The sequence below is a fragment of the Furipterus horrens genome, unplaced genomic scaffold (genome assembly GCF_987537825.1).
Source record: "Furipterus horrens unplaced genomic scaffold, mFurHor1.1.pri manual_scaffold_9, whole genome shotgun sequence".
Taxonomy (NCBI): Eukaryota; Metazoa; Chordata; class Mammalia; order Chiroptera; family Furipteridae; genus Furipterus; species Furipterus horrens.
The window spans coordinates 103,163,101-103,186,589 of record NW_028327179.1 but is presented as its reverse complement, the minus strand read 5'-3'; the positions used below and the strand labels follow the sequence as shown (position 1 = coordinate 103,186,589).

The 23,489-nt window shown below is 55.8% G+C and overlaps 1 protein-coding gene across 2 annotated transcripts in view; it reads left to right on the top strand.

The window, feature by feature from the left end:
• ESYT2 (extended synaptotagmin 2) overlaps positions 1–23,489 on the top strand; it is a 53,716-nt gene that overhangs the window by 14,854 nt on the left and 15,373 nt on the right. For both annotated transcript variants that reach the window (XM_090287745.1, XM_090287744.1), the window contains exons 3-13: positions 330–464; positions 3,093–3,169; positions 6,107–6,179; positions 6,397–6,486; positions 12,847–12,902; positions 14,256–14,376; positions 15,249–15,425; positions 16,303–16,385; positions 17,568–17,616; positions 18,181–18,270; positions 18,622–18,717. In XM_090287745.1, coding sequence (XP_090143871.1) covers positions 330–464; positions 3,093–3,169; positions 6,107–6,179; positions 6,397–6,486; positions 12,847–12,902; positions 14,256–14,376; positions 15,249–15,425; positions 16,303–16,385; positions 17,568–17,616; positions 18,181–18,270; positions 18,622–18,717 — 1,047 coding nt within the window. The remainder of the gene's footprint in view (positions 1–329; positions 465–3,092; positions 3,170–6,106; positions 6,180–6,396; positions 6,487–12,846; positions 12,903–14,255; positions 14,377–15,248; positions 15,426–16,302; positions 16,386–17,567; positions 17,617–18,180; positions 18,271–18,621; positions 18,718–23,489) is intronic.

The following is a 23,489-nucleotide window of genomic DNA, read 5'->3' as shown; positions in this document are numbered from 1 at the left end:
GATCTATAGAGTTCTAGAAGGCTTTTAGCAATGAGTTGAAACCATAGGCTTTTCTGGGGTTTTTTTTAGCAATCATTAAATGTGCTGATATGGTTAAATAGAATACTTAACCAGAATAACTAATTCCTGCAACATATTGGTTAATCAGTAGTTTATTGTTGCAATACACTTTAAAACTTAAAACCATGTTGATTTTTGCTTAACAAAAAGCTTTGCCTTTAATTTTTAAAAATTCGGGTAAACTATCGGGGTATAATTTTTCATCATGACTTAATTAAGGACACTGTGTTATCGCGTTTTGTTTTACGTGAGTTCTTTCTCCTTTCCAGACTGTAAAGCACATGTGGCCGTTTATTTGCCAATTTATAGAGAAGTTGTTTCGAGAAACCATAGAGCCAGCTGTGCGGGGAGCAAACACTCACCTTAGCACCTTCAGCTTCACCCGAGTGGACATGGGTCAGCAGGTCAGTGTCTCCGGAGGCGCCCACGCGTGTGTGAGTGCTCCGGGCGATTTTCTAGAGCACTGCTCTCTGGAAGGCCTGGCGGGGCTCGTGCGGCTTCTCCGCGTGCTGCCCCTCGTGGGCGCCCTCGCCTGTGCGGCGGGGCCCTCGCCTGCCCTCCTCTGTTCCCCAGTTCAGGGTCATTGGGGTGTCTCTCTACCCCTCAGCGCCTGTCAGAATGACCGTGGTACAGTTTTCAGCAGGCTGTTCTGTATGTGAACTCCCACTGAACGTTCAGTATATGGCAGCAGGCCCAAGAGGTCACCCTCAAGTTGTTGGAAAGAACAAGCGAGGCTGCGCAGGTGTCACCGCAGTCCTGCTGGTGAAGGAGGGGCAGGTCCGTGGTTACAGGAATCCTGCGAGTGACAGGCCACCTCGCGGTGCGGCCCTTCGCAGGTGGCCTGCGCTTTGGGCGCTGAGGGTTGGTGGCACCGTCTCCTCACAGGCGCAGGTGGCGGCCAGCAAGTTCTTAAGCAAAAGAGCATTTTTCAGTGAACACATGTACGTGGTTGTTTTAGGTATATGCTGTCGCACACTTATTGGACTATAACATGGTGTAGACAGAACTTTCTCACGCACGGAGATACCCCGAATTCCGTGGGGTTCACTTCGCTGCGACAGTCCCATCACGGAGGTCTGAGCTGAGCCTGCAGGATCTCTGAGGCCTGTCTGTGTGTGTGTGTGTGTGTGTGTGTGTGTGTGTGCGAAGGTGGTCTGCTCACACGTGGCTGTACTCCCTGTGGGACTCTGCACTGCATCTGAGTTGGTTAATTGTGGCAGATTTCCCTCTTTTTGTTTTTAAGTCCTTGTTTACAGTGATTAGCAGCAGAGTAAGGTCACCTTTTTATTGAGGTGTAACTGCCATTTAACGTTATTTTAGCTCTAAGGTAACATCGTTTCCTGGAACCTAATCAACACGCAGAGTTCAGTAGCGCAGGTAAGGATGCCCGCCACACAGTTCCCAGACTTTCAGCCAGCAGGTGGCTTTGCTTCGCCCGCCGGGGGTTTAATGAACGTGGCAGGTGTCTGACCAGCCCCCCGGACTCGTTCCCATCCACACCCCAGGTCGCCTGCCCCCATCAGAGGCTATTTTCTCTGTGCAGAGGAGGCCCACCTCACCTGGGGTCCTCCGGGCCACGCGCGCTGCCGGGCTGTGCTGAGGCCTCCGAGTCCTCGCCCGGCTGTGAGCGTCGCTGTTGGTGCGCACAGGCGCCTGCACGGGGACCTGGGACACTCGCCTTCCCCACTGACCTGACCCGCGATGCTGGCGACAGGCTGGTGCACGTCAGAACGCTGCGTGGACAGGAAGCGGGGGTCAGCGCACTGAGCATTTCAGTTTTGACTTGCACATAAAGTCTTTGAGGCACATTCTTCTCCAGTGCCCCCTCCTCTACAGCCCTTTCAACATGTAAAAGCCATTCTCAGCCAAAGCCAACCTTGGCTGCAGGCCGCGGCTTTATGTGCAGATTGAGAGTTCTGAGCCCGGCCGGCTGTGCTCCAGGAAGGAGGCTGTTCGTGCTGCGGCGCCTGCTTTCCTGGAGTGAGGGCACCCCTGGGCGCAGTGGGGGGTGAAGAGTGGGCTGGTCGGTCAAGGAGAGGCGGCGTTATCGCTGCGCTGGCATCTTACACGTGAGCTGGACTCGGCCGTGTGATGACAGCGGAGGAGAAGGGCAGGCAGAGCTGTGAACTGGGCGCTGTCTGCCCCAGACGTCCGAGCTCAGTCCCTCGGGGCCTTTGGGCGCTGATGCTCAGTCATCGGGGCTGCGTCTGCTCTGTGGTCACAGTGGAGGAAGGACGCACTGTCCCAGGGAAACATCTAAACCGCAGGCTCTGGGTCCTGCGCGCACTTCCACTTGTCCACCCAGTGCGGCCACTGTTCCCTGTGACCCGTCCGCCTGCACGTGTCTGAGCTGCTGTCATCAGGGAAAGGCCCAGGAACCTAGGGTGTCGGGACCGTGGGCTCTCAGGGAGGACCAGAGTTCAGTCCCAGGGCGCGCTGAGGGGAGGGCACCCCCCCACGTCAGCAGTGGTGCCCGAAGGCGCCTCAGAGGAGCAGGGGCCTCGGGGATGAAGGGAAAGACTGAAATGATAGTATAACTGGGCCCTTAAAACGTAGCATTGATTATGGCCTGCCTCCTCTTTCTACAGAGTCATTTGATTCAGACCCTACACCGTGTGTCAGGGGTTGAGATTATACCTCCAGCTGGTGATTTTGATTCATTCCACAGCCCCATTTTTGTGAAAATATTAAGAAATGGAAAACTACAAGACATGAAAAAGAAAGGTAGTTAAGTGTCACGCAGTGCAGTCAGGACAGGGAGAGGACGCTGGCAGGGACGGGGCGGTGTGTCCGCAGCGGCCGCCTGCCTGGCGTCCTCGGTTCCACGGTGGCCCGCCTGCTTAGGAGAGCAGAGGTCACACGCTCGCCACTTGACGACAGACAGCAGCCCGCCGGCTCCTTGTGGGGCAGGGGCGCAGTTCCCGTCGCTGACGGCGCGGCGCGTTCCCTTCCGCTCTGGCCACGCGGCGAGGTTGGGCGGTTCTGTCGCTGCTGGTACATCCCCATGTTTTAAATAAGCGCTTCTTTTCCAGCCCCTCAGGATCAATGGCGTCAAGGTGTACACGGAAAATGTGGACAAAAGGCAAATTATCCTGGACCTTCAGGTGAGGTAAGTCTTCATCTGTGTCTGGTGTGTGTCGTGCTCACGGACGTGTGCTGTCACGTGGCCCTGCCCGTGTGGCACCGTTCTTACCGGGCGCTGGGGGGCATTTGATTCAATTCTTGATGAAGACTCAAATGTGTTTACTTTCTGGGTTCCCAACAGCCCAGATGGTTGCCCTTCGTAGAACCTGTTAAGGAAAAGGAATGACAGGTGCTAGAGGAAGACGACAGAGCGTGTTCCTCACCATCGTTGAAGCCAAACTCCTTAATATAACACAAGCAAACCAAATTCGGCGACGTAGTGAAAGGGTCACACACCATGACCAAGTGGGGCCCATGCCCGGGATGCATGAAACCATCAGTGGGGTGCACCCCATTCATGGTGTGAGGGGAGGGAAGCCTGTGATCGTCACCGTGGGTGCAGGGAAGCCTGTGACGGCGCCCGGCACTGTTCACGGTAACGGGATGCCACTCTCTGGGAAAGGAGGGACCACTTCAGGCATATGTGAGAGGCAGCAAACTTTGACCCCTTCCATGGTGGGGGACCAAAAGCTTCTCCAGGGTCAGGGTCAAGGTCAGGGTGCTCACTCTCTGCGATGCAGCTCAGCACCGGAAGGCACTTAGGTAAGAAGAGAAAGAAATAAAAGGCATCGAGCTTGAAAGGAAGAAGTTGAGTTATCTCTCTTGACGGGTGATACGATCTTCTATGTAGAAAACTCTATAAAGATGCCACAAAAAAATCATCAAATTAATAAACGATTTCAGCAAAGAAGCAGGACACAAAATCAACACACACAAAACAGTCTGTACACTAGCAATGAACAGTCCCAAAGAAAAATGAAGGAAACAATTTCTTCTATGGTGGAATCAGAAAGAATAAAATGCTTAGTAGGAACCCACTTAACCAAGGAGGTGAAGGACTTGCTTCATGGAAAATGCAGCACCTCGCGGTGGGAGACTAAAGACAAGCGGGGGGACGGCCCATGTCCTGATGCTGTTAAGTGTCACTGCGAGCAGCAGCCAGGAGAGCCAGGGCCCTCCATGCGGGAGCATCGGTCAGGGACTGGTTTCCCGAGTGTGGAGCAAACCCTCCAACTGCCCACAGAGCAAACAGCCTGAGTCAGATGCGTCCAAGGGCTTGAATGGACCCTCCCCTGAGGGTGACTGACGCACAGATGGCCAGCAGGCCGGGGGAAGATGCTCGACCTTACGAGTAATCGGGAAGGTGCAGTCAGGACTGGAGCGGAAGCCGCCTCACGCCCATGCCGACGCCAGCTACCAGCAAGACACAGGAGGCGGCAGGTGCCGAGGGCCGGCAGGCGTGTGCGGGGGGGCGGTTATGGGTTTGCGGGATGGAGCGTCCGGAGAGGCCGGGCGGGCAGCTGCGCAGCAGTGGGATGGGCTTCGTGAGTGAGCTGCGCGCTGACGAGTGGTTGAGGGGGTACATTCTGTGTCATGTGTATTTTTTCACAATCAAACCTGATGGGGAAAAAAGCGAGTTGAGGTTCTGCCAGACGCCCCAGCGGGCGTCACAAGGGCTTGGGTTCCTTCGTGAACGTGCTCCTGGCTCCTGGCGTCCACGTGAAGCCCAGCAACACCATTGTGCGCGGGGCGACCGCTGAGCTGTGTTGGCTGATGGATGCACAATTTTGTTGCTTTTTCTGATCCTTTACTGAGGGTCATTTTGCTTTATAACATCATCTTTGAGTTTCTAAAGTGTATTAGTAATGTGTACAGAGTTGGTGCTCATTACCTTTATTTTAGAACAGGGCATAGAATGTAACGATCGAATGTGGGAAAGTCTGTGTTGGTTAAAACACTGGCTCTTCTGTGAACACTGTTGTGGTCCGGGGGGTCAGAGGGGACTCCCCGCTGTGTCTTCAGCGCGGCTCTGCTCGGGGAGCGCTGTCCACCCCGCGACGTGTGCTCTCCTCACCGGCACCCAGGCAGGATGTCACACCCGCGCGAGACGCGCGTTTGAGCGAGTCGGCTCCTGGATGCCTTTTTGAAGCCGCAGTCTGACTTGCATGGTTTTAGGAACCATAACAACACATGCAAATTACGCTGCTCGGAAACTTAGGTTCAAAAACACCTGCCTCCTGTTTTGTGTGTGTCCCAGACAACGACCCTCACTAGATTATTGGCAGTAGTGATGGGGAAGGAATGAGTGAGAGATACTCAGAAATAAAATGGCCAAGTCTCAGGGTGACGAAGAGGAGAGTTTCAACAGGGCTTTGTAACAGCTTCTCGGTGACTTTGCCCACGAGATCGACGGTCATGCTCAGGGAGCAAGTTTTGGGTGTCACAGCGGGACAGAAAGCAGTGGAAGGGTTTCATCCTAGAGGCCTTCTGTTACTAGTTGCCCGTGAGCTCAGACACCCTGCCCAGCGTTCCTTGAACTTTCCGCAGACGTTCTCAGCAGCAGCACATGCTCTGCGTCTGGAGTTGAGGGCGTGATCAGGTCACACCGGTGCCACCCAGAGGTGGCTGACATTTCACGCTGATGATTAAATGACTTGGTTGGTGAGCAAGTTGGAGCCTCACACAGGCACGGCTCCAGCCGTGGTGTCGGGGCCGCTGGTTTTCTCAGGACCTGGAGCACGGCCTCCGCTTTTACTTGTGGAGAAATGTAATCTAGACTCCACTGTTTTCAGCAAACATGGCTGTTTATAAAACAAATGAAAACTGTGTTCCATCATGACACTGCTTCCCTTTGGGAAGTGACGTTTGTCACAGGACCCCCATCTGCGGCCGGCCTCGGGTCTGGCGGATCCGGCGGGAGCGGTGACGCCTGCAGCCCCAGCGTGAAACTGGCTTGGGCCACACGTGACAGCCGGGCCTGCAGCCTGGTGCCGGCTGCTTCAGTACTTAGTATTTTATCCAGATTATGTGCCTTGCAGGTCTGTGGCGATGAAGAGAATGTAACGCAACTTTTCTTTGCTAGTTTCGTAGGAAACTGTGAGATTGACCTGGAGATCAAGCGCTATTTCTGTAGAGCTGGTGTGCAGAGTATACAGGTAAGGCCTTTTCACGTTCCGTGGTCTTGTAAAGCTCTCTGGGCTCTGTTCAGCAAGAAGACGGTGCAGCTTTTATTCACCGAGAACTTCTCTGCGGTCACGTTTCTCTGTGGGCTCCTCCTGAGGCGTCGCGCGGACGATCAGGCGCCCCCTTCCTGCGCTGGCAGCGGGCGTGGCCCACACGCTGCTACATGCCCTGCTTTGCGTTTGCACGCAGATTCACGGTACGATGCGGGTGATCCTGGAGCCGCTGATCGGGGACATGCCGTTAGTGGGAGCCTTGTCCATCTTCTTCCTCAGGAAGCCTGTGAGTTGACGCTCCTTTTGTCCCCACCCTCCTGCGCGCTGACACGCATGCTAACGTGTCGAAGGACACGGGACGTGAAGAAACGGTCCTCTCCTTAGCACGGACACTGGGTCCTGCATGCCCATCGCTCTCCAGGCCCTAACGGTGGGCTCGCCTCTCAATAGACGGGGGGACTTGTCCTGATTATAGAAATAATGTGTTTGTTACAGAAAATTTGGAAACAGAGACTTTTCTTTCAGTGTTGGTTTGTAATGAACATTCAGCCCCTGTCACCGGGTGTGATTTACAGATATTTGCTCACTGAATCCTCCTACCCTAGTGACACACCAACACGGTTTCCTTTTACTGACCAGGAAGAGAGTCTCCTCTGTCCACGTCACAGGCCAGTCGGGCTGGGAGCCTGCACCAGCCCGGCCATGCCGGGCCGGCTGCCGGCCTCACCCGGCCTCCCCTCTGCCCTACGCTTGGCTGCCTGCCGTGGTGTGTGCGTGGCCTGCAGTCGGTACACTAAGCTCTTAAAAGTCGTGAAGATTCTCCATCCTGACAAACTTTAATGCTGTCACTTTACATGGTGAAATGTGTGTGTAACTCCTTCTTTATGTTATAAGAGGCCAGTCCTTACCATCAGCCACAGAAACAAGACAATGGGATCTTTCCTGTTGAGGCTCCCCTGACTTTGGCTCCTGCAGCCCCTGACAGGTGTCCTGCCCGGCTGTGTCCCCGGGGGCCCTCGCTCACCGCCAGGGTACCTTCCCAAGGCGCACGGGACTCACGGGCAGGGGGGTCTCTCACCTGCAGAGTCACTGTGGTCGAGACAGGTCTCTGGCCCCAGCCTCATTTCCTGCCGCCGCCCCAGGAGCCCCCCTGCCAGCCCCCCTGCCAGGGAGGAGCTGTAATGCAGGGTAGTGGCAGCCCCCCCGCCCCCTCCCTCGTCTTGTCCTTCTCCACGCGCTGTCTTCACCCACGTCCCCTGCCCCGGGCAGAGTAGCCGGGCCCCCTCCTCACGGCCGTGGCGCCCACAGAGCCCTGGGCCACGGAGTGCCGCCTTGTTCCCTCGTAGAAAGCTCAGCGTCTTCCTCTGCGCTGTTCTGTGTGTGGCTGAGGGTGACTCCATCTGGGTCTCGGCTAACTCGTCACAAAACGCTGTTTTGTTACCTTCAAGGAGCCCTTTCTGCAGGGTTAGCGTCATGCGTAGTCTAAGATGGGAATCCGTGTTGTACAGTTTGATGCAAATAACTTGCTACAAGTTATTGTTGGGTTTATCCAGGCCAAACTACTCCTTCCGTGTGAGAACACCCGAAGAATCCGTATCCTCACGGTCTGTCCTCGTTGACATTAATATCCTCCTTTGCCTTCTGTTGCTTAAACACGGGCTTATTTTGAATATTTTAATGACAATAGGCCCCCCTTACCCATGGTTTTGCTTTCGCGGTTTTAGTTACCAGTAGTCAACCAACTGCAGTCCGAAAACATTGAATGGAAAATTCAGACATAAGCAAGCCGTAGGTTGAACTGCGGGCCATTCTGAGTGGCGAGGTGCCATCCTGTGCGGTCCCAGACGGGCGCCACTTCTCGCCCAGGTCTCCGCGCCGCCCGCTGGTCAGAGGCGCCGTCTCGCGATGAGATCGGCCGCCTTACGCTGTGTCCCGGGTCCTCTCGCTTTCGTTTGTGATGGTCCTGGTTTATATTAACGGTTGTCGTTCATCTCTTCCTGGGCCTGGGATGTGAATTAAGCTTTATCATAGGTGTTCATTTATATAATGGAAGAAACACACTGTATACAGAATATACAGGCGTCCAGCGGGGGTCTTGGGACATGTTCCCCCAGATTAGGGGGAATTCAAAAGCTCTTAAGGCACCTGTGGGCTAGACTGACATTTTGGGAAATGAAGAGATTCCGAAGATTCTAAAAGCCACTATATTTAAGCGTTAGTGATTATAAAAGGCTAATCTTTAACAAATTGCTGAGTATTTTAATCTGTGAACTTTTAACAATTTAACAAAGGTTCTTTTTATTTATGTTCAGAATCCAAATCTTTAAATCTTTCTCAAAACTTTGTAATACTCTTCCTTAGTGGGTTTTCTGGGTGTAGTTACTTTAAAAATAGCCCCGTCACGTCAGCCTCAAGCACAGTTTCAATGCTCAGAAAAGAAGGATGAGGCTCAGAGGTTCAGGGCCACTCACTTCCTTATATGGGGAATCGAGTCACCAAATACATGCTTCAGACAGAAGGAGTTTTTCCAGTTACTTTCAGCTGGAAAATATGAGAACAACGTTCACCGCTGGCTGCCAGTAACTCTTCCCGCCCCGGTGAGAAGTGCGGCGAGGGAGACTTGGGGTTTTGTTGTGTTTTTTTAATCCAGATGATTTAGACACGTCACGTTCAGAGACCCCTGTGAATCCTTGACACATTTTTCTGTTGATTTGTTTAGATCAGTTTGGATAATGTGCACAGTTAAATGAGGCTCGGGTGTCATGCAGCCTGGCCTTCCACTCCTGGTTCTTTCTCCTCCTACTTTGAGCTTTGAACAACGTACTTAATTTCCCTGGGCCTCCATTTTGCCGTCTGTAACGGGTGCGTGTGTGTGTGTGTGTGTGAGAGACAGTAACACCTGCCGTGTGTGTGTGTGTGACAGTAACGCCTGAGAGTGTGTGTGTGTGTGTGACAGTAACACCTGCCTGAGTGTGTGTGTACACGCGTGTGTGACAGTAACACCCGCCTCACAGCATGAAATGTGAAGGGTAAATACATGTCAGTGGATGGAAACACTTGATGTGGTGCCTGGCGTGTACAAGTCCTCGGGTTTTTAGGAAATGAGATGTTTTCCTCCAGGTGGGTTTAGCCTTCTGGTGGGGTCCTGACACCAGAGGTCAAGGCTTGTTGAGCACAGGAGCTTGGACAAAGGCTCTGGTAAGAGCCAGAACAGGCCGGTGTCTGCCCTTGGGCGTGTGCGTGGAACGGGTAGCCGCTTACTCCCGTTAACTTGACACGAGGTGGAATCTCTGGCACCCACTCTTCTGGGTGTTCGAGAACCCTCAGGTCTTCTTCAGACGCGTCCCAGCGGTGCTGGTTGGACGAGAGTGAGACCGGGAAGTCTGTTCCGGAGCGTGTCTGGGAGATGCGTGAGGCTCACTGTGAGTGTGTTTGTTCTGACGGGCGCTCCCGCCAGCAGGGGACGTGCCTACGAGTGACTGACGAGTGACCCATGGCTCCATCCCTGCATCTGCAGGAGAAAGTAACATCCTCCTTTTACAGCGATTGTGAGAAGAGATTGAATCCTGTTTGCCGTAGAGGTGCCTCAGGCAGAGGAGGGGCTTTGTTTGAAAACAAAAGCAGCCTGTGCTGGTGTCTCCTGAAGCCTGTGCGGGCCTGCAGGTGAGCGGGGCCAGGCGGTGTCTACCAGGCATGTTCCGCCCTCGCTCTGGTTTCTCTGCTGAGGCCGCTAGCTCTCCCCTGCCCCCCATCCTCCATCTGCCTGCCCTGCCCCAGCAGGTTCTGGACGGGCCCTGGGCCGCAGGAGCGGGAAGGGTGCTTTGCTGGAGTGAGGCTCCCCCCGCCCTGCAGAGGCAGCGGCAGGCTGGGACGACAGTCCACAGGAGCCCCCCGGACCAGGAGGCTTGCCCACACCTCACAGCATATGTCACCGCCGCTTTGGAGGCATTTAGCCTGCCAGGTGTTCTCGGAGGCTCTGAGTTTCTTGGGTCTGTGGTTGGATAGCTTTCATCCGTGGGACGGGCGCCCTGCACTGTCCCGGCCGATGCTGGGTCTCAGGGCTGGCGCTCTTTTAGCGGCTCTGCCCTCCTCGTACCTGTGTCTCTGGTGGGTCTCGTGCAGGTGGGTTTGCACGTATTGATGCAGCAACACGGGCTCTCCGCTGGGTGGGGCCTGGGGTGGTGCCCTCCCCTCCCCAAGGTGTACAGGTGTGTGCCCTTTGCCCTGGTCCCCAGCTGCATGGCCTTTACCTGTGTGTCCCGCCCCCGTGGCCTCTCTTCCTCGCACTGGGAGGCGGCAGGTCTTGTGTTTCTCCCGGCCTCACCCGGCAGCAGCAGGGGGTCTCCCGGTCCCCGGGCTTTGCGGCCAGCACACGCTGCCGGCCCTCCAGGAGGGCTAGCCAAGCCCGGTGTGTGTGTGTGGTTTCAAAGGGCTTACACTGGCTTCCCACACCTGCCCTTAGCAGCTGGCATCTAGCTGGGGCTGTCTCACGCGCCCTGGGGGGCCGCTGCCCCTGAGGAAGGGTTTCTGGCTGCCCGGGGCCCTGTCACCTCAGCTTCCTGTGCGTTTAACAGTGATGCTCTTTCCAGTGTCCTGCATCCCAAGTGCCAGCTGGAGGTCCCAGGAGCTTTGAACATAACAACATTCTGGACCTTGACCACCAGCCAAAGTGACTAATTCAGAAGCACCGGAGAAGGGTGGGGGCCCCCAGCCTGTGGTCTAACGGACTTCCCAGGTGATTCATATTCTGTACTGGAGAATTAATGCACTTCAGGTGCCTGGTGTGATAGTAAGTGCCGGGATTAACAGCTGCTGTGGCCGAGATGCAGACCGGAGCCCGTCCACGAGACAGTGCGTTGTGGGAGCGCGGAGGCCAGCCGTGAGGTGCGTGGCCGCGGTCTTCTTGTTCCCGGTGCAACGTGACCTGCTCGCTGCTTGTTTTGTTTGTCAGAAGAGCCCCAGCAGCCGCGGTGGTTTCCTGCCTTTGGAAACACGCCTCCCTGGCTTTTCAGTTTCCCAAAACAGATCTGAGTCATCCGGACGCTGGGAGGACCGGGCACTAATTTTAGTTGCTGGCCCCTCCTTGTGGCTCCTCCCTGTGTCCCTGTGTCGACTTCCCAGACTCAGCTTTCAAGCGCCACACCCACTCTTGCTCCCACGCGCTCACGTGGGCTCGGAACCTGCTCCCTCCTTGATCCACTTGGGGTGCTTCCTGTCCCCCGGCTTCCCCTGTGCTCAGGGGCGGGTCAGCTCGCCCTTCAGGGCCTTGGACACAGGGCTTCCCTCTGTCTTGGGTTCAGACTTGTCTCCTGCTCAAACCCAGCTGAGTCCTGTTCTCCCACGAGTCCCGCACCTGCCTGCCTGGTAGCATTTAAACAAACGTATCTTATCACTTTGACAAGGGTCCTGTGATAGGTCCTCTGTCCCCTGACGAGTGTCATTTCCAGGTACAGTCCCTTCCAGGCGACCTGCCGTTTGACAGGCCCCCCGCCCTGAGTCTTGCAGGGACCCCTTCAGCTTTCTGCATGTACAGGATGCCCAGGCCTGGGTCTGCCGTTCCTTCAGCTCCCTGGCTCCTTTCCGTGGAGGATGGATATGATGCTCTGTGGGGTCGGGGAGGGGGGCCGTCACTCCTAGGTTGTCTTGCTTCAGGCCTGTGGTTTTGGGGCGGGGGGGGGAGTCCATACTGCTGTTAACGAGCCAGTTTACATCTCATTTCTCTGGCCGAAAAGTCTCAGTCTTTCAGGACGTTTAGAACTGGTTGTGTTTTAGTTTTGCCCTTTCCAGGAGAACATGGACTCCTGGTTGGTGCTTGTTTATAACCAGCCGCCTCCCACGGGGATTGGAGCCAGAATGTGTCAGCCCCGCTCCACGGGTAATGGGATCACGCAGCCTCCCTTCACGTCTCTTCCACAGACACAAAGTGCAAGTGAGCGTGTTCTGTGCGGTACCCACTTGGGTGGGAAAAGCCGAGTTTCTCGTCAGTGCTTTTACCCGCCACCTCCACCTAGTGGGCTCACAGCCAACGGTGTAGGAATTATTCTAAGACAAATGCACATTAGAAAAATGAGCAAAAACCCGCGATATTAAATGCATGGGTGGAACATGTTCCCCTAACATCAGGAAAGTGAAAATTGTAACAGTGATAAAGTCCCTTTTTTTAACTGTAAAATGGACTGAGTTTTCATTCCTTTTTGGTGAAGGGACATGCTCTTACACTTCCGGGGGGACCATACGTCAGCATATATGTCTTTATAGTGATTAGGTAGCACTAGCAACATAAAAAGCAAACATGTCTCTTTGACAGGAACTTCTGCTTTTTGCATGTCAGTTTGCCTGCACATACCAGACCGTGTATATAAAAAGATAGTCACTGGATCTTGACTTAATAAAAGAGAAGTTATAAATAAATATTCTAAGTGCCCGTCCATAAGGGGATGGGCACGTAAATTATCACGTTTTTACTGGAGAGAATGAAGATGTTTTCACAAAACAGAACAGCCGGTAGCGTGTACCAGCCGCGATGGCATCGATGGGGAGAAACGGAGCAGGATGGGGTTACGTCGTAAAGAAATAAGCCTGTGCAATTTGCTTTGATCATCGGGAGTAACCTGGATAATACTGTTGTTTCTGTTTCTTCAAACAGCTTTTAGAAGTTACCTGGACAGGACTGACCAACCTTCTCGACATCCCCGGACTGAAGTGAGTAGCACGCGTGCGCTGCGGTCAGCTTGCTGCCAGGCGTCAGCGCCGCCTGCGGGCTCCATCCTGCAGCCCCGTCGGAGCCGGCTGGGCCCAGAGGCTGGCGCAGCGCGGAGGCAGGACTCCAGGCCGCGTGCTCCCCGGGCTGGTTCATGTTTCTGAGTGAATAGCGGCGGCCTTGTACTAGCCTACAAGCTAATTCTTAAATTTGGTTTTTATTACTTTCCCAGAAAAATAACGAAAACAAAAAGCAAATTTATGTTCCAAGACTAGCCCTTTCTGGGTTCTTTTCAAGCTGTAGCCGCAGCTCTGTGGAGGGTACACACCGGTACTGGCCCTGGAGGGGGAGGGGGTGGTGAGGCGCCCCGAGTTCCTACGTCACTCCTCTGCTCGCGTGTAGCCATCCGTGTGCTAACCATGAGATTTTCCACATGAGCACATGAGTCTCCTGGTTGTGTCACAGTCCACCCGTCTTGCGTGGCAGAAGGTGACTGCAGCAGACCTGTTAGTCACCACCAGGCGGGACCTTCCGGGAGGACAGCCTCCAGACCTGCTGTTGCTGGCTTCAGTGTTGGGGGCACCCCTGGAAGGTCACAGATGCGTTACTTATTGGTCCAAGTTACCTCTGGCTCCAGAGAAGGTCCAGGCCTTATCGTTGCTCTTGGGCACCCAACTTACAGCCAGGGCTGAATTATTACCCAGGACGGTGGCATTCACCTGTCCTGGTAGTGCTCTCATATGTACAGTTACTTCACATGCACGTTCCAGAGGTGCTCTTCTGTAGCAGGGAAACTTCATGTGTACCTGCACATGCGCGTAACTGAACCCTCACGTTTACCCCCAAAGCAGGCAAGCAGTATACTAAACATGCATTTGTTTCTTTAGCCTGAGGTCTCTGTGCGGTGGGATCTAGTATTTCCAAATTAATTCAGTATCCAGTGCCCAAGTGCAGTGTGAATAAACCGGATTCTTTCGCTTCCCTGGGAGCTGTGCATGTCTGACGAGAGAAATATAGTGTAACAAGCACGGAATGAGTAAATGGGCGGTATTCTCTGAACTTCTGTGGAAGTTTGAAATGCTTTATGTTAAAAGAGAAATTAAGTGAAACATGTATTAGCTATTCAGTATTAAATCTGCGATCAAGTTACGTTACGTAGGAAGGCAGGAGGTGTTCTTTAGAATAAACCCTGCAGGACAGGCACCTGCTGGTTTGCCGCTTGTGCTGGAGGAGAGACCACTCCGACCCCGTAAGTGGGCTGTTGTCTCGTGTTTGCGGCTAGTTACTGCTGCGGCTGGAGGCGAGGGAGGATGTGTCTGATCATCGTCTTGTCCCTTTCACCTCCCATCTCACAGTGGTTTATCAGATACCATCATCTTGGATATAATATCCAACTATCTGGTGCTTCCCAATCGAATCACTGTTCCTCTCGTCAGTGAAGTTCAGATCGCCCAGCTGCGCTTTCCGATACCAAAGGTAAGCGAGTCCTGGCCTCCGTTACCACGGAAACACAGGCGTGGAGGGCCACCCAGTCCGTGGCCCTGGGTGCAGTGACCTCCTGGGACGTGCGCAGGGACGGGGGGAGCAGCAGGCCGTTTGTCCCCCACCGCCCCTAGGCAGGGCTCGTGGGCCCCCAGCTGCAGCCGGGGACCGAGGCCGCTGTCCCGGAGAGCCGCGCTCTGCGTTCACAGCCATGCCCGCCTGTCACAGCAGTGGTGACCCAGGTTCTCCTCAGACCAAGTGTGGGATAGAAGAGCGCCCACCCTCCTGGCTGACCAGGTCGGGAGCGTTACCAGGGCTTTTAGAAAATGGTTCATGGGGAGATGGCTCTGACCTTTGTTTGCCTTGAAATAAATAAGAGCGAATATTTTAATTTTATCAGTTAAACAACATTTTAGGAGAACTGTGCTTAGTCTGGGAGTAGCATGGATTTCAGAGTTCCAGTTTCCTGCCTATAAAACAGGGTAACGACCGTGTTTCACAGGATCAGCGCACCCACAGGCTGCGCAGCGGGCCTCCGTCCTGTAACGTAGCATCACTGACTGTAGGATCAAAACAGGGCTGTTCTGTGACCCACGAGGCCAGTCTGATCTGACGGCCGAGGCTCCGGGAGCACAGGGTGGCTCTGGGACCTCTGCCAGCCGAGTGTCCCCAGGGGTTGGCCGCTCACACCCCATGCCCTGCCGCCTCCGGCCGCCTGTCCCCAGGGGCCTGCGTGGTTTTCCCCGGCACCTCGCACGTCTCTTCCCTCCGCACCGCGTTCCTAGGACGGAGGACTGTCAGCCCCCGGCCGCCGCGCCTGGCTGTCGAAAGAACCGGTGGGCAGTCGACACGCTTGTCTTTTCCAGGGCGTTTTAAGGATCCACTTTGTTGAAGCCCAGGACCTTCAGGGGAAGGACACTTACCTCAAGGGGCTCGTCAAGGGCAAGTCCGACCCCTATGGCGTGATCCGCGTCGGCAACCAGATCTTCCAGAGCAAGGTCATCAAGGAGAGCCTGAGTCCCCGGTGGCACGAGGTGTATGAGGTGAGGCTGCCTCCGGGCTCTGCCCCCGGGCCGTGCTTCCGTGAAGTTAGGTGGCGGTTTGAATCCTGTTTGCTTTTACTTCCTGTCTTTAAAAGGAATGGCCCCTTCTGTCCCTAAAATTGTATGTGCCGTGCCAACACGTACCTCAAACCTTAGAATCAGTGGCATAAAGCTATCACAGTAAACAGTTGGCAACGTTTTTGCATAACGTGTTTGTGTTGCTATCAGCACACGTAAGTACACACAAAAATGAGACTGTGTACAGTACTGCTAAGAATTTTCACTTAACACAGCTGGACATCTGTACGTGTCTGTAAATATAGTTGGGCCTGATTCATAACAGCTGTTCACTGAGTAGATACCGTCATTTCTTTACCCAAGGGGGTCTCGCTGTTTGGTTCAGCTTCATCACTGACCTGGGCCCGGGTCAGGTGAATGTGTTTATGTGGCCACGTTTTCCCCACGTGAAGCTCCTCAGAGTAGAGTTGCTGCCCCGGAAGTTACACGTGTGTGGAAGCAGAGCGTCGTCCAGAACTAGTGCAGGTTACGCTCCGCCAGCCGCAGCCTCAGCACCGCTGTGGCCAGATTCCGTGGGCGCTGAGCGCTGTTTGTGGTCAGTGGTTATCCGAGGACAGCGTCCGCGCAGAGCCCGCCCCTGGCTGTGGGGCTGCCGGTTCTGGAGCCACTGGGCTGGGCCCTGAGACATACCACCCCCCCCACCCCCGGCAACAAGACTTGCTGCGTGGACACCCGTTCCCAAGCGCGCGGGGGTGCGGTGTGTGACAGTGAGGAAAACGGGAGTGCTCTGCGGGGACTTAGCTCTGGGGGAAATCATCGTCATGCTCAGTGATGTGACCACAGGGCGTGAATGTTTCAGGCCTTGGTCTACGAACATCCGGGACAGGAGTTGGAGGTCGAGCTCTTCGATGAAGACCCGGACAAGGACGACTTCCTAGGAAGGTAACCCTCGTGCCTGTGCAGAGCGCAGGGCCTGTCTTTGCTTGGAACCATCTCTTAAACCTGCAACGTAACTTCAGAAGGAGATTTGTGTACGTGTTGCATGTGGTTTTAAGTGGCTGCTGGATATGACATTGTTGCAGCTCAGGCTTCCTAACACCCGTGTTGTTCCTAACAAGTTGCACGTGCAAGTGGAGAAGGAAGCCTCTAGATCCGTGTCCGTCACAACAGCCACCGAATGGGTTTGAGCCGAGCGAAAGCTAAAACCCCTGCTCAGCCCTGCTCCCCCGCGGGCCAGCCTGCTCTGCAGCCTCCCCGCCGCGCAGGCAGCTCGGCTCTAGATGTGGAAATGGGTTTTAAGCACGATCAGTTCGGGGTATTTTTTTGGAGGGGCGAGTAGTGACTTACATTGAAAAAATAAGCAATGACTTGTTTACTTCAATCGAACAAGCCGTGCAGCTGAGAAATGACACAGACTGGGTGGCGGTGGATAGCTCTGGCCTCGCTGGGAACGGCCTGGGTGGCATGCTGTGACTTCAGAATTCACTCACAAGACAGTGGAACAGGGAGCAGAGGAGAGATTGTCAGCAGCACAGTGAACGGATTGTTTGCGTTTTAGTGACCCCTGTGCAGGCCGGATTCTCCTGGTTGGAACTGGGGGGCGTTGGGCCCCAGGGAGGCCGTTGTGACGGCCCAGGGGGTGTGAGGCTCACCCGAGACCCGGCGTGGGGGTGGGCGGGGCTGCAGGGCACGCGGAGCGGACTGGTCAGCGGACACGGGACGGGCTGTCTGCGTTGCTGAGCGAGGCCTCTGTGTGGCTGCAGATAAGGGTGGTGGTCACGGCTGGTTCTGTCCCCGTAACCGGGCCACGGGGGCAGGTCCAGCGGGAGGGCCGGTGTGGCGCCCTGTCCGTGGCTGCGTGGCGGGAAGCCGGGCTCTCGTACGGCCCTAACCTCGGCGTTGCCCGGCTGAGTGCTCTGCACGCCCGGAAACGCCACCCCACGCTCCCCCTCAGCTCCCCGCACGCTTGGCCGTCGGCGGAGGAGGCTTTTGGGAGAACTCTGTTTCCTCATTGACCAGAGTGTCTTGTCGCATTTCCGGAGCCCTTTTCCTAGACGCATGTAAGTCACTGCAGCGGCGGGAGGGGTGTTTCTGGGCTCTGCAGCGGGTGTGTTGTTTCCGTAGCCTTGTCATCGATCTGACCGAAGTGGAGAAGGCGCGCCTCCTGGACGAAGTAAGTCTTCTGTGCGTCTCGTTCTCTTCGGTGCGCTGGCTGCTCGCCGCCCCATCACGCACACAGCGTCCTGGGCACCTGACCTTCGCCTCCCAGACACTGAGCAGGTGGCCCTCTGAGGAGCCGCAGAGGGGAAGGAGGTGCAGCGACAAATCCTGTGTCGCGCTCACCAGGGGTCACGGCCGGCTCTTCCAACTGGGGTTTGGGGACCGCCTTTGATTAATTGCTTTGACGTTTTTAAGCTGAAACAACTGTTTTCTATTTTGTTATTCGTATATAGCGAGGAATGAAAACAAACATGCCAACCAGTTTGATGTTGAAATTCAGCACTTGGGCCCATAAATTCTATTAAAGTCCATACGTTGGAGCCGGGAGACGTTTGGATCCTTGTGTATAAATTAGGGGGGAAAGTTACTCACCCCGCAGGACTTCTGTGTCTGTGAAGCGCTGAGATGGCCCGGGCAGAGGGCAGGGGTCGCATGTTCCCTCGGGGGCGGGCGGGGGCGGGGGGCGCGGGCACACGCTCGGGAGCGCTTCTGCTGAACCTGCACGTTTTCTCTTCAGTGGTTCACCCTGGACGAGGTCCCCAGGGGAAAGCTGCACCTGAAACTGGAGTGGCTCACGCTGGTGCCACACGCTGCCCGGCTGGACCAGGTACGTGACCGCGCTCCCGACAGCTGACACCGGCTCCTTCCAGTGGAGTTGCACCTCGGTTCACAAAAGTACAGCAGCCTCAGAATTTTAGGAAGGGATTTGCAGGTCATTGACACCTGTTTTCCGAGATCTTCACATCCTGTGCTTGATACAGTGCAGGGGTTTGGGGACCAGAGGTGGCTGTGTGCTTCCTTTGATGCGCAGACAGTTCTGTTTCCACGCTCTGCTGCACGTGTCGGGTGGGTTAGTCTCCCATGTTCCCGTGTCCGTGAGCGTTACAGGCATAACCGGGTCGCAGCAGTCCAGCCCTGTGTCGAAATGGCCTGCTGAGGCTTTTCTCCATCCTCGCAGGTGCTAACAGACATCAGAGCCGACAAAGACCAAGCCAACGATGGTCTCTCCTCTTCGTTGCTGATCTTGTATTTGGACTCTGCGAGGAACCTTCCGGTAGGTAGCGCTGTGGGAACTCGCCGGGTGCTGATGTCCACACCGTCACCTGCTCCCGTTGTCTCCAGCCCACGGGCAGCCGTGGAGAAGGACGGTGTGACTTCATGTTCGTGCATCTTCTTCATCATTCAGGATGCCCAGAGTTACCTTTACTCTGACGTGTTTTATGAAGACACATCCAACATGGGGAGATTCACTCAGTTCCCAGTAGTTAGGGGAGAAAATATTATGCAGAAAAATCACTAAATATTAAAATTCAGTTGCTTCAAGATTTTATTCTCGGTTTGGCATGGGAATGAGCTGAAGCACCTCTGAGGACAAACCCAGAGCCGTCTGCCTGCCACGCAGCCAGGTGACGGCGGCACAGCTGGGGAGGGCTGGCGTGTGGGCGGGGCCTCCGCCGTGGGGGGCACGCTGCGCGGCCCACAGGCACAGGCGCTGCCTCGCGGTCTCCTGCCACGCACGGCTTCTGGGGCCCGGAGCGGGCGCACCTCGTTTTCACCAGAACCACTTTGCTCCTAGAAAACGCCATAAAAAAACAGGTTTTATAGGAAACCACTGTGGCTCGGGAGGGAAAGTCACACGTTTTCGGTGGGGTGAGGCCCGTTGCCGTCCCCACACGGTGCTTCGTCCCCACCGCTCACGGTCGACGGTCTCGTCCTGGTGGCTTCCGACAGTGCGTGCCCTTGTTCGGCACGCGGCCGGTCCTGCTTCGCTTCGTTGGGTCAGAGGCCCGTTCTGTGGACGGAGAGGCGATGGCCTGCACGGGTGTGGGGCCGCCTCCCACGATGACCTGCGCTCCTTCGTCCGGGCCATTCGTGCCTGTGCCCCGAGGCCGGTCCCTGCGACACACACGGGAGCAGGGTGCCGCTCGGCCCTCGGCTCGCCGCAGCGTGTCCCCGTGCCTCCATCTGCCTCGCCTCCCTGTGGCTGGGCGGCGACCCGCCCGCCATTCCGTGGGACGCACGCCTCTCAGCGAGCCCCCGCCGGGTCTCAGACTCGGGCTTTGCTCGGCAGCAGCGTGAGGGTGCTCTGTGCGCTCGTCCGCTTAATTTAAGGTTTTTAACAATTAAAACCTGACCGAGCATCTCTTGTTTTTCATGTCAGGACCAAGTAATTGAGCTCTTTGTACGTAATGGTTTATATAGTTGACCGTTGAACACCGTGGGGGTTGGGCTGTGAACCCCAAGTGGAAATCCACGGATAACTGAAGTCAGCCCTCCGCTCCCGCGGGCTCCCGGCCCCGATCAGAAACACAGACGCTGAGCAGCGCGGGCCTGAGCTTCGCGGGCCTGAGCTTCGCGGGCCTGAGCTTCGCGGGCCGCGGAGACGCGTGTGCTTCGGGGGTCGGTTCAGGGGTCAGCGGCAGGGGCGCTCTTGAGTGGCCGTTTCTTCCGTGACTAACTTCTGAGTTTTTCTCACATTATCCCCTTCACCTTCTGTCCTCTCCCAGTCTGAAGTCTGTGGCTTTTTCTGTTAAAATTTCAGTTTGGGGGAAGTTCTTTCACTATTATTTAACCTTTCTGCAGGATTTCTTTGTGGGAGAACTTCCCGTTTTTAACCACAGTAACGTCTGTTGGTTTGTTAGCAGGTCTCAGCGGGCCGATGGGGGGTGAGCGTGGGGTGCGCGTTAGGGCGTGCAGGGTAGTCCCGCATTGGTGAGCCGGCCGCTCATCAGAGCTGCGTGTTTTAGCGCATTAAGTTGAAATCTGAATGATGTCACGTAAGCAAAAAAAAAAACAAACCAAAACAGATGGAATTTATTAACTTTCTGTTAAAGGACGCTTTGCGCACAGGTGTGCTCTGGCCGCCAGGGGCAAAGGACCTTCGCCTGCCGCCCCTCTGGTGTCCACGCTGCTCTCTGACCGCCCGCCCTGTGCGCACCTGCCGGCGGTGCCGCTTGGGGGTGCTGACCACAGGCCGCGCTCTCTGCCTTCTCCTCCCACGCCCACCTTCCTAAGGGCATCCTCAGGGGAAGCTTTGGGCGCGTCTGGACGGGTGTTCTGTGACGCACCGCCTCGGTCCGTAGAGCGTAGAGCGCTACTTGGGAGTTCTCCGGTGTGTTCCCCCTTGTGTCTCCATGGAGACTGCGAGAATGGGGACTGGAACTTCCGGCGCTGTCTGCTCGGGGGCAGTGGCGTGGCATGCTCCCGGCTTTTCCCACGTGGTGGCCGTGGCCGTGGGGGCCTGCCTCGTGCGTGTTTTGTGATGTGTAGCGCTGCTGTCGCTGACACTGGCGACTGTGTCTGATGGGGAGTTGAACAGATGGGTGAGTCATGAGGAAGCCCACAGAGAAGTAAAAATAAAAATCCTCCCATGGAAAAAGTGAAGCTGTAACGATTCATTTGGTTTTCTTGGGGCTCATCTCCATGTGAGATGTAAATATTTCTTTGTAAGCTTTCAAAAAGCTCCCTTCAATCTTCTTTCTCCTCCTGACCGATCGAAAGTGTTGTGACGTGTCTCTCCTTCACAGTCCCTGCTGTGCCCATCGGGCGGGTCAGCAAGGACAGAAACCCACCCGTGACCCTGGAAACCGGTCTTCCTCACTGTCTAGCCAGAGCTCTGAGAGAGGAAGGGATTGTTGAGTGTATAATTATTCAGCTGCCTTTAAGGACCTTGGAGTTTCCCGCAGTGGATCAGGGTGCGTTGCTGACCTTGGGAAGCTGATCTGGCCTCGTTCTGTGTGGCCCCCGCTTCCTGGGGCTGCTCCTGGTGCCGTCAGCAAACGGCTGTGGGGGCTCCGTCCCGAGGCGGAGGTGCCCTCCCTGACTGATGGCTGATCTAACTCAGTGACAAGTGAGATCCGTCAGGCCCCTTTGGCCCCGCAGGCTGATGGGTAGGCTGCGTGCGAGAAGCGCTCTCATTCCTGTTTCCTCATGGAAAGCGGGCGGAGAAATAGTTCCATGTCCCTGCCTGTGGGGGAGGAGAGGCAGGACCCATGGCTGGGTGAGCAGCTAGTCACCCCGACAGGCAGCCCCGCCCCCTCCCATCGGCCCTGTGTGAGCCCCGGGGGTGCCTGTGGCATCTGCTTGGTGCCACTGTGGTGAAACGCTTTCCATGGCGGCGTTTCTAGGGGACACTTGTTCGGTGAGGTGCTGTGCCCACGCCCTCCCTCGCCAGTGTGGCTCCTTCCGACAGGTGTCAGGGCCCGGCCGTTGCTTCGAGAGGGTCCGCGGTGACGTTGCTTGGTTATCAGAACCGCCATCCCTCCTCCATTATCAACGCCACATGCTCTGCGCTGTGACTCACATGTTGACACCAACAGAGGGTTCTATAAACTAACCCTAAACGGAGTCATTGCTTTATAAAAACCGGCTGGTTTTCACTATGAAGTTCGATCTGTGCTTCTCAACTTTGCCCCCAAGCCTGAGCCCTTTCTTACTCTGAGGAAAGGTGTGGGACCCCGTCACGCTCCGACCTCCAGCTGCTGAAAACACCCTGACTTTTCACCCCTGTAAGTAAGTCGTCACCGCCAGGGCTGTGGCGCCTCGGAACTTGACCCTGGGCTGGAAACGGCCTCTTCACGGTGCTGACCCGGCCCCTGGCTCTCCTCCGTTGCTCCAGGCATGGGCTGGAATGCCGGAGCGAAGCGGAGGGTGCTCCCCAGCTTCCGGGCTGGCTGGGTGAGACCTTAGCCTCTGGGGCAGCCTGAGTTTGCGGGTCTGTGTGGACAGCCCACTTAGTCTCGGGCCGTCAGGATCACGTCTCAGATAAGGAGCCAGCAGGGAGCGCGCGGGACTGAGGTTAGAGGCCCAGGGTCACAGCTGGGGGCACGTGACCCAGAGTCACACTCCTGACCCTCCTGTCTGCGCCAGCCCAGCCGCTCCGTCCAGTTTATGATGCTGTCGATGGTGTTTATCCGAGGTGGGTGGTCCTCGCCCTTGGGTCCCCTGGGTCGGAGGATGCGAGCTGTGCCGCCCGGGGACCCCGGTGATGCTGGAGCTTTCTCGCTGTCAAGTGCAGGGGGTGCTGCTGCCCCACTTAGGTGAGGGGCCTAGGTGGAAGGTGCAGTGATGTCTGGAGGCCCCTGCCCAGTGCCCCTGGATGCTCTGGTCTGTGTCCCCCACTGCTAGGCCTCGGCAGCTCCCATGACCTCACATGGCTCCCCTGCACCCCTCCCCCCACAGCCTCTCCCTGCCCACTCTGCTGTCCCTGATGCATGCTACAGTGACACATGCATTGAGCGCATGGCTCACCTGTCCAGGCCCCCCAGAGACGCGCCCGGGGGTCCCGGTGCCCCACGGCTGGCAGGCGGCTGCAGCGGCAGCGCGGCTCACTGGCTTGCTTGGGGCATTCAGTCCTCTTGGCCGGACGCTGGTCTCCTCGCCTGGCCCAGCCGGCCGCAGTCACGGGAGGCTGGAGGGAGATCACCCCTCTTTCGTCATTATAAAATCTGCTGTTTATCAAAAGACAGTAATGAAATGCAATTTGTCATTTGAAGGAGCTTGCAAAACTACTCAGTCTTGTCCTTTTGAGGGCCAGAAAGTAATGAGTTTACAGAATCGATGGAGGTAGGTCACACAACCCGTAATAATAGAACTTTATAGCCAGGAGACAGTCTCGATGCTCTTGGAAAAGAACGGGGGACAGAGTGGAGAAGGCCCCATCTCTGCTGTGCTTTTGCCCAAAGAAGGTAGATTTCAGAGAGTGGAGAAGTTGCATCTGCTACTCCAGGGCATAACTGGGCTTGAAAGTGACCTGAACACTTGGGCCATTCGCTGGTCCTTCAGATAAAACCTTTGGTGTCATTATAGGTATTTTAGGGGTTCGTT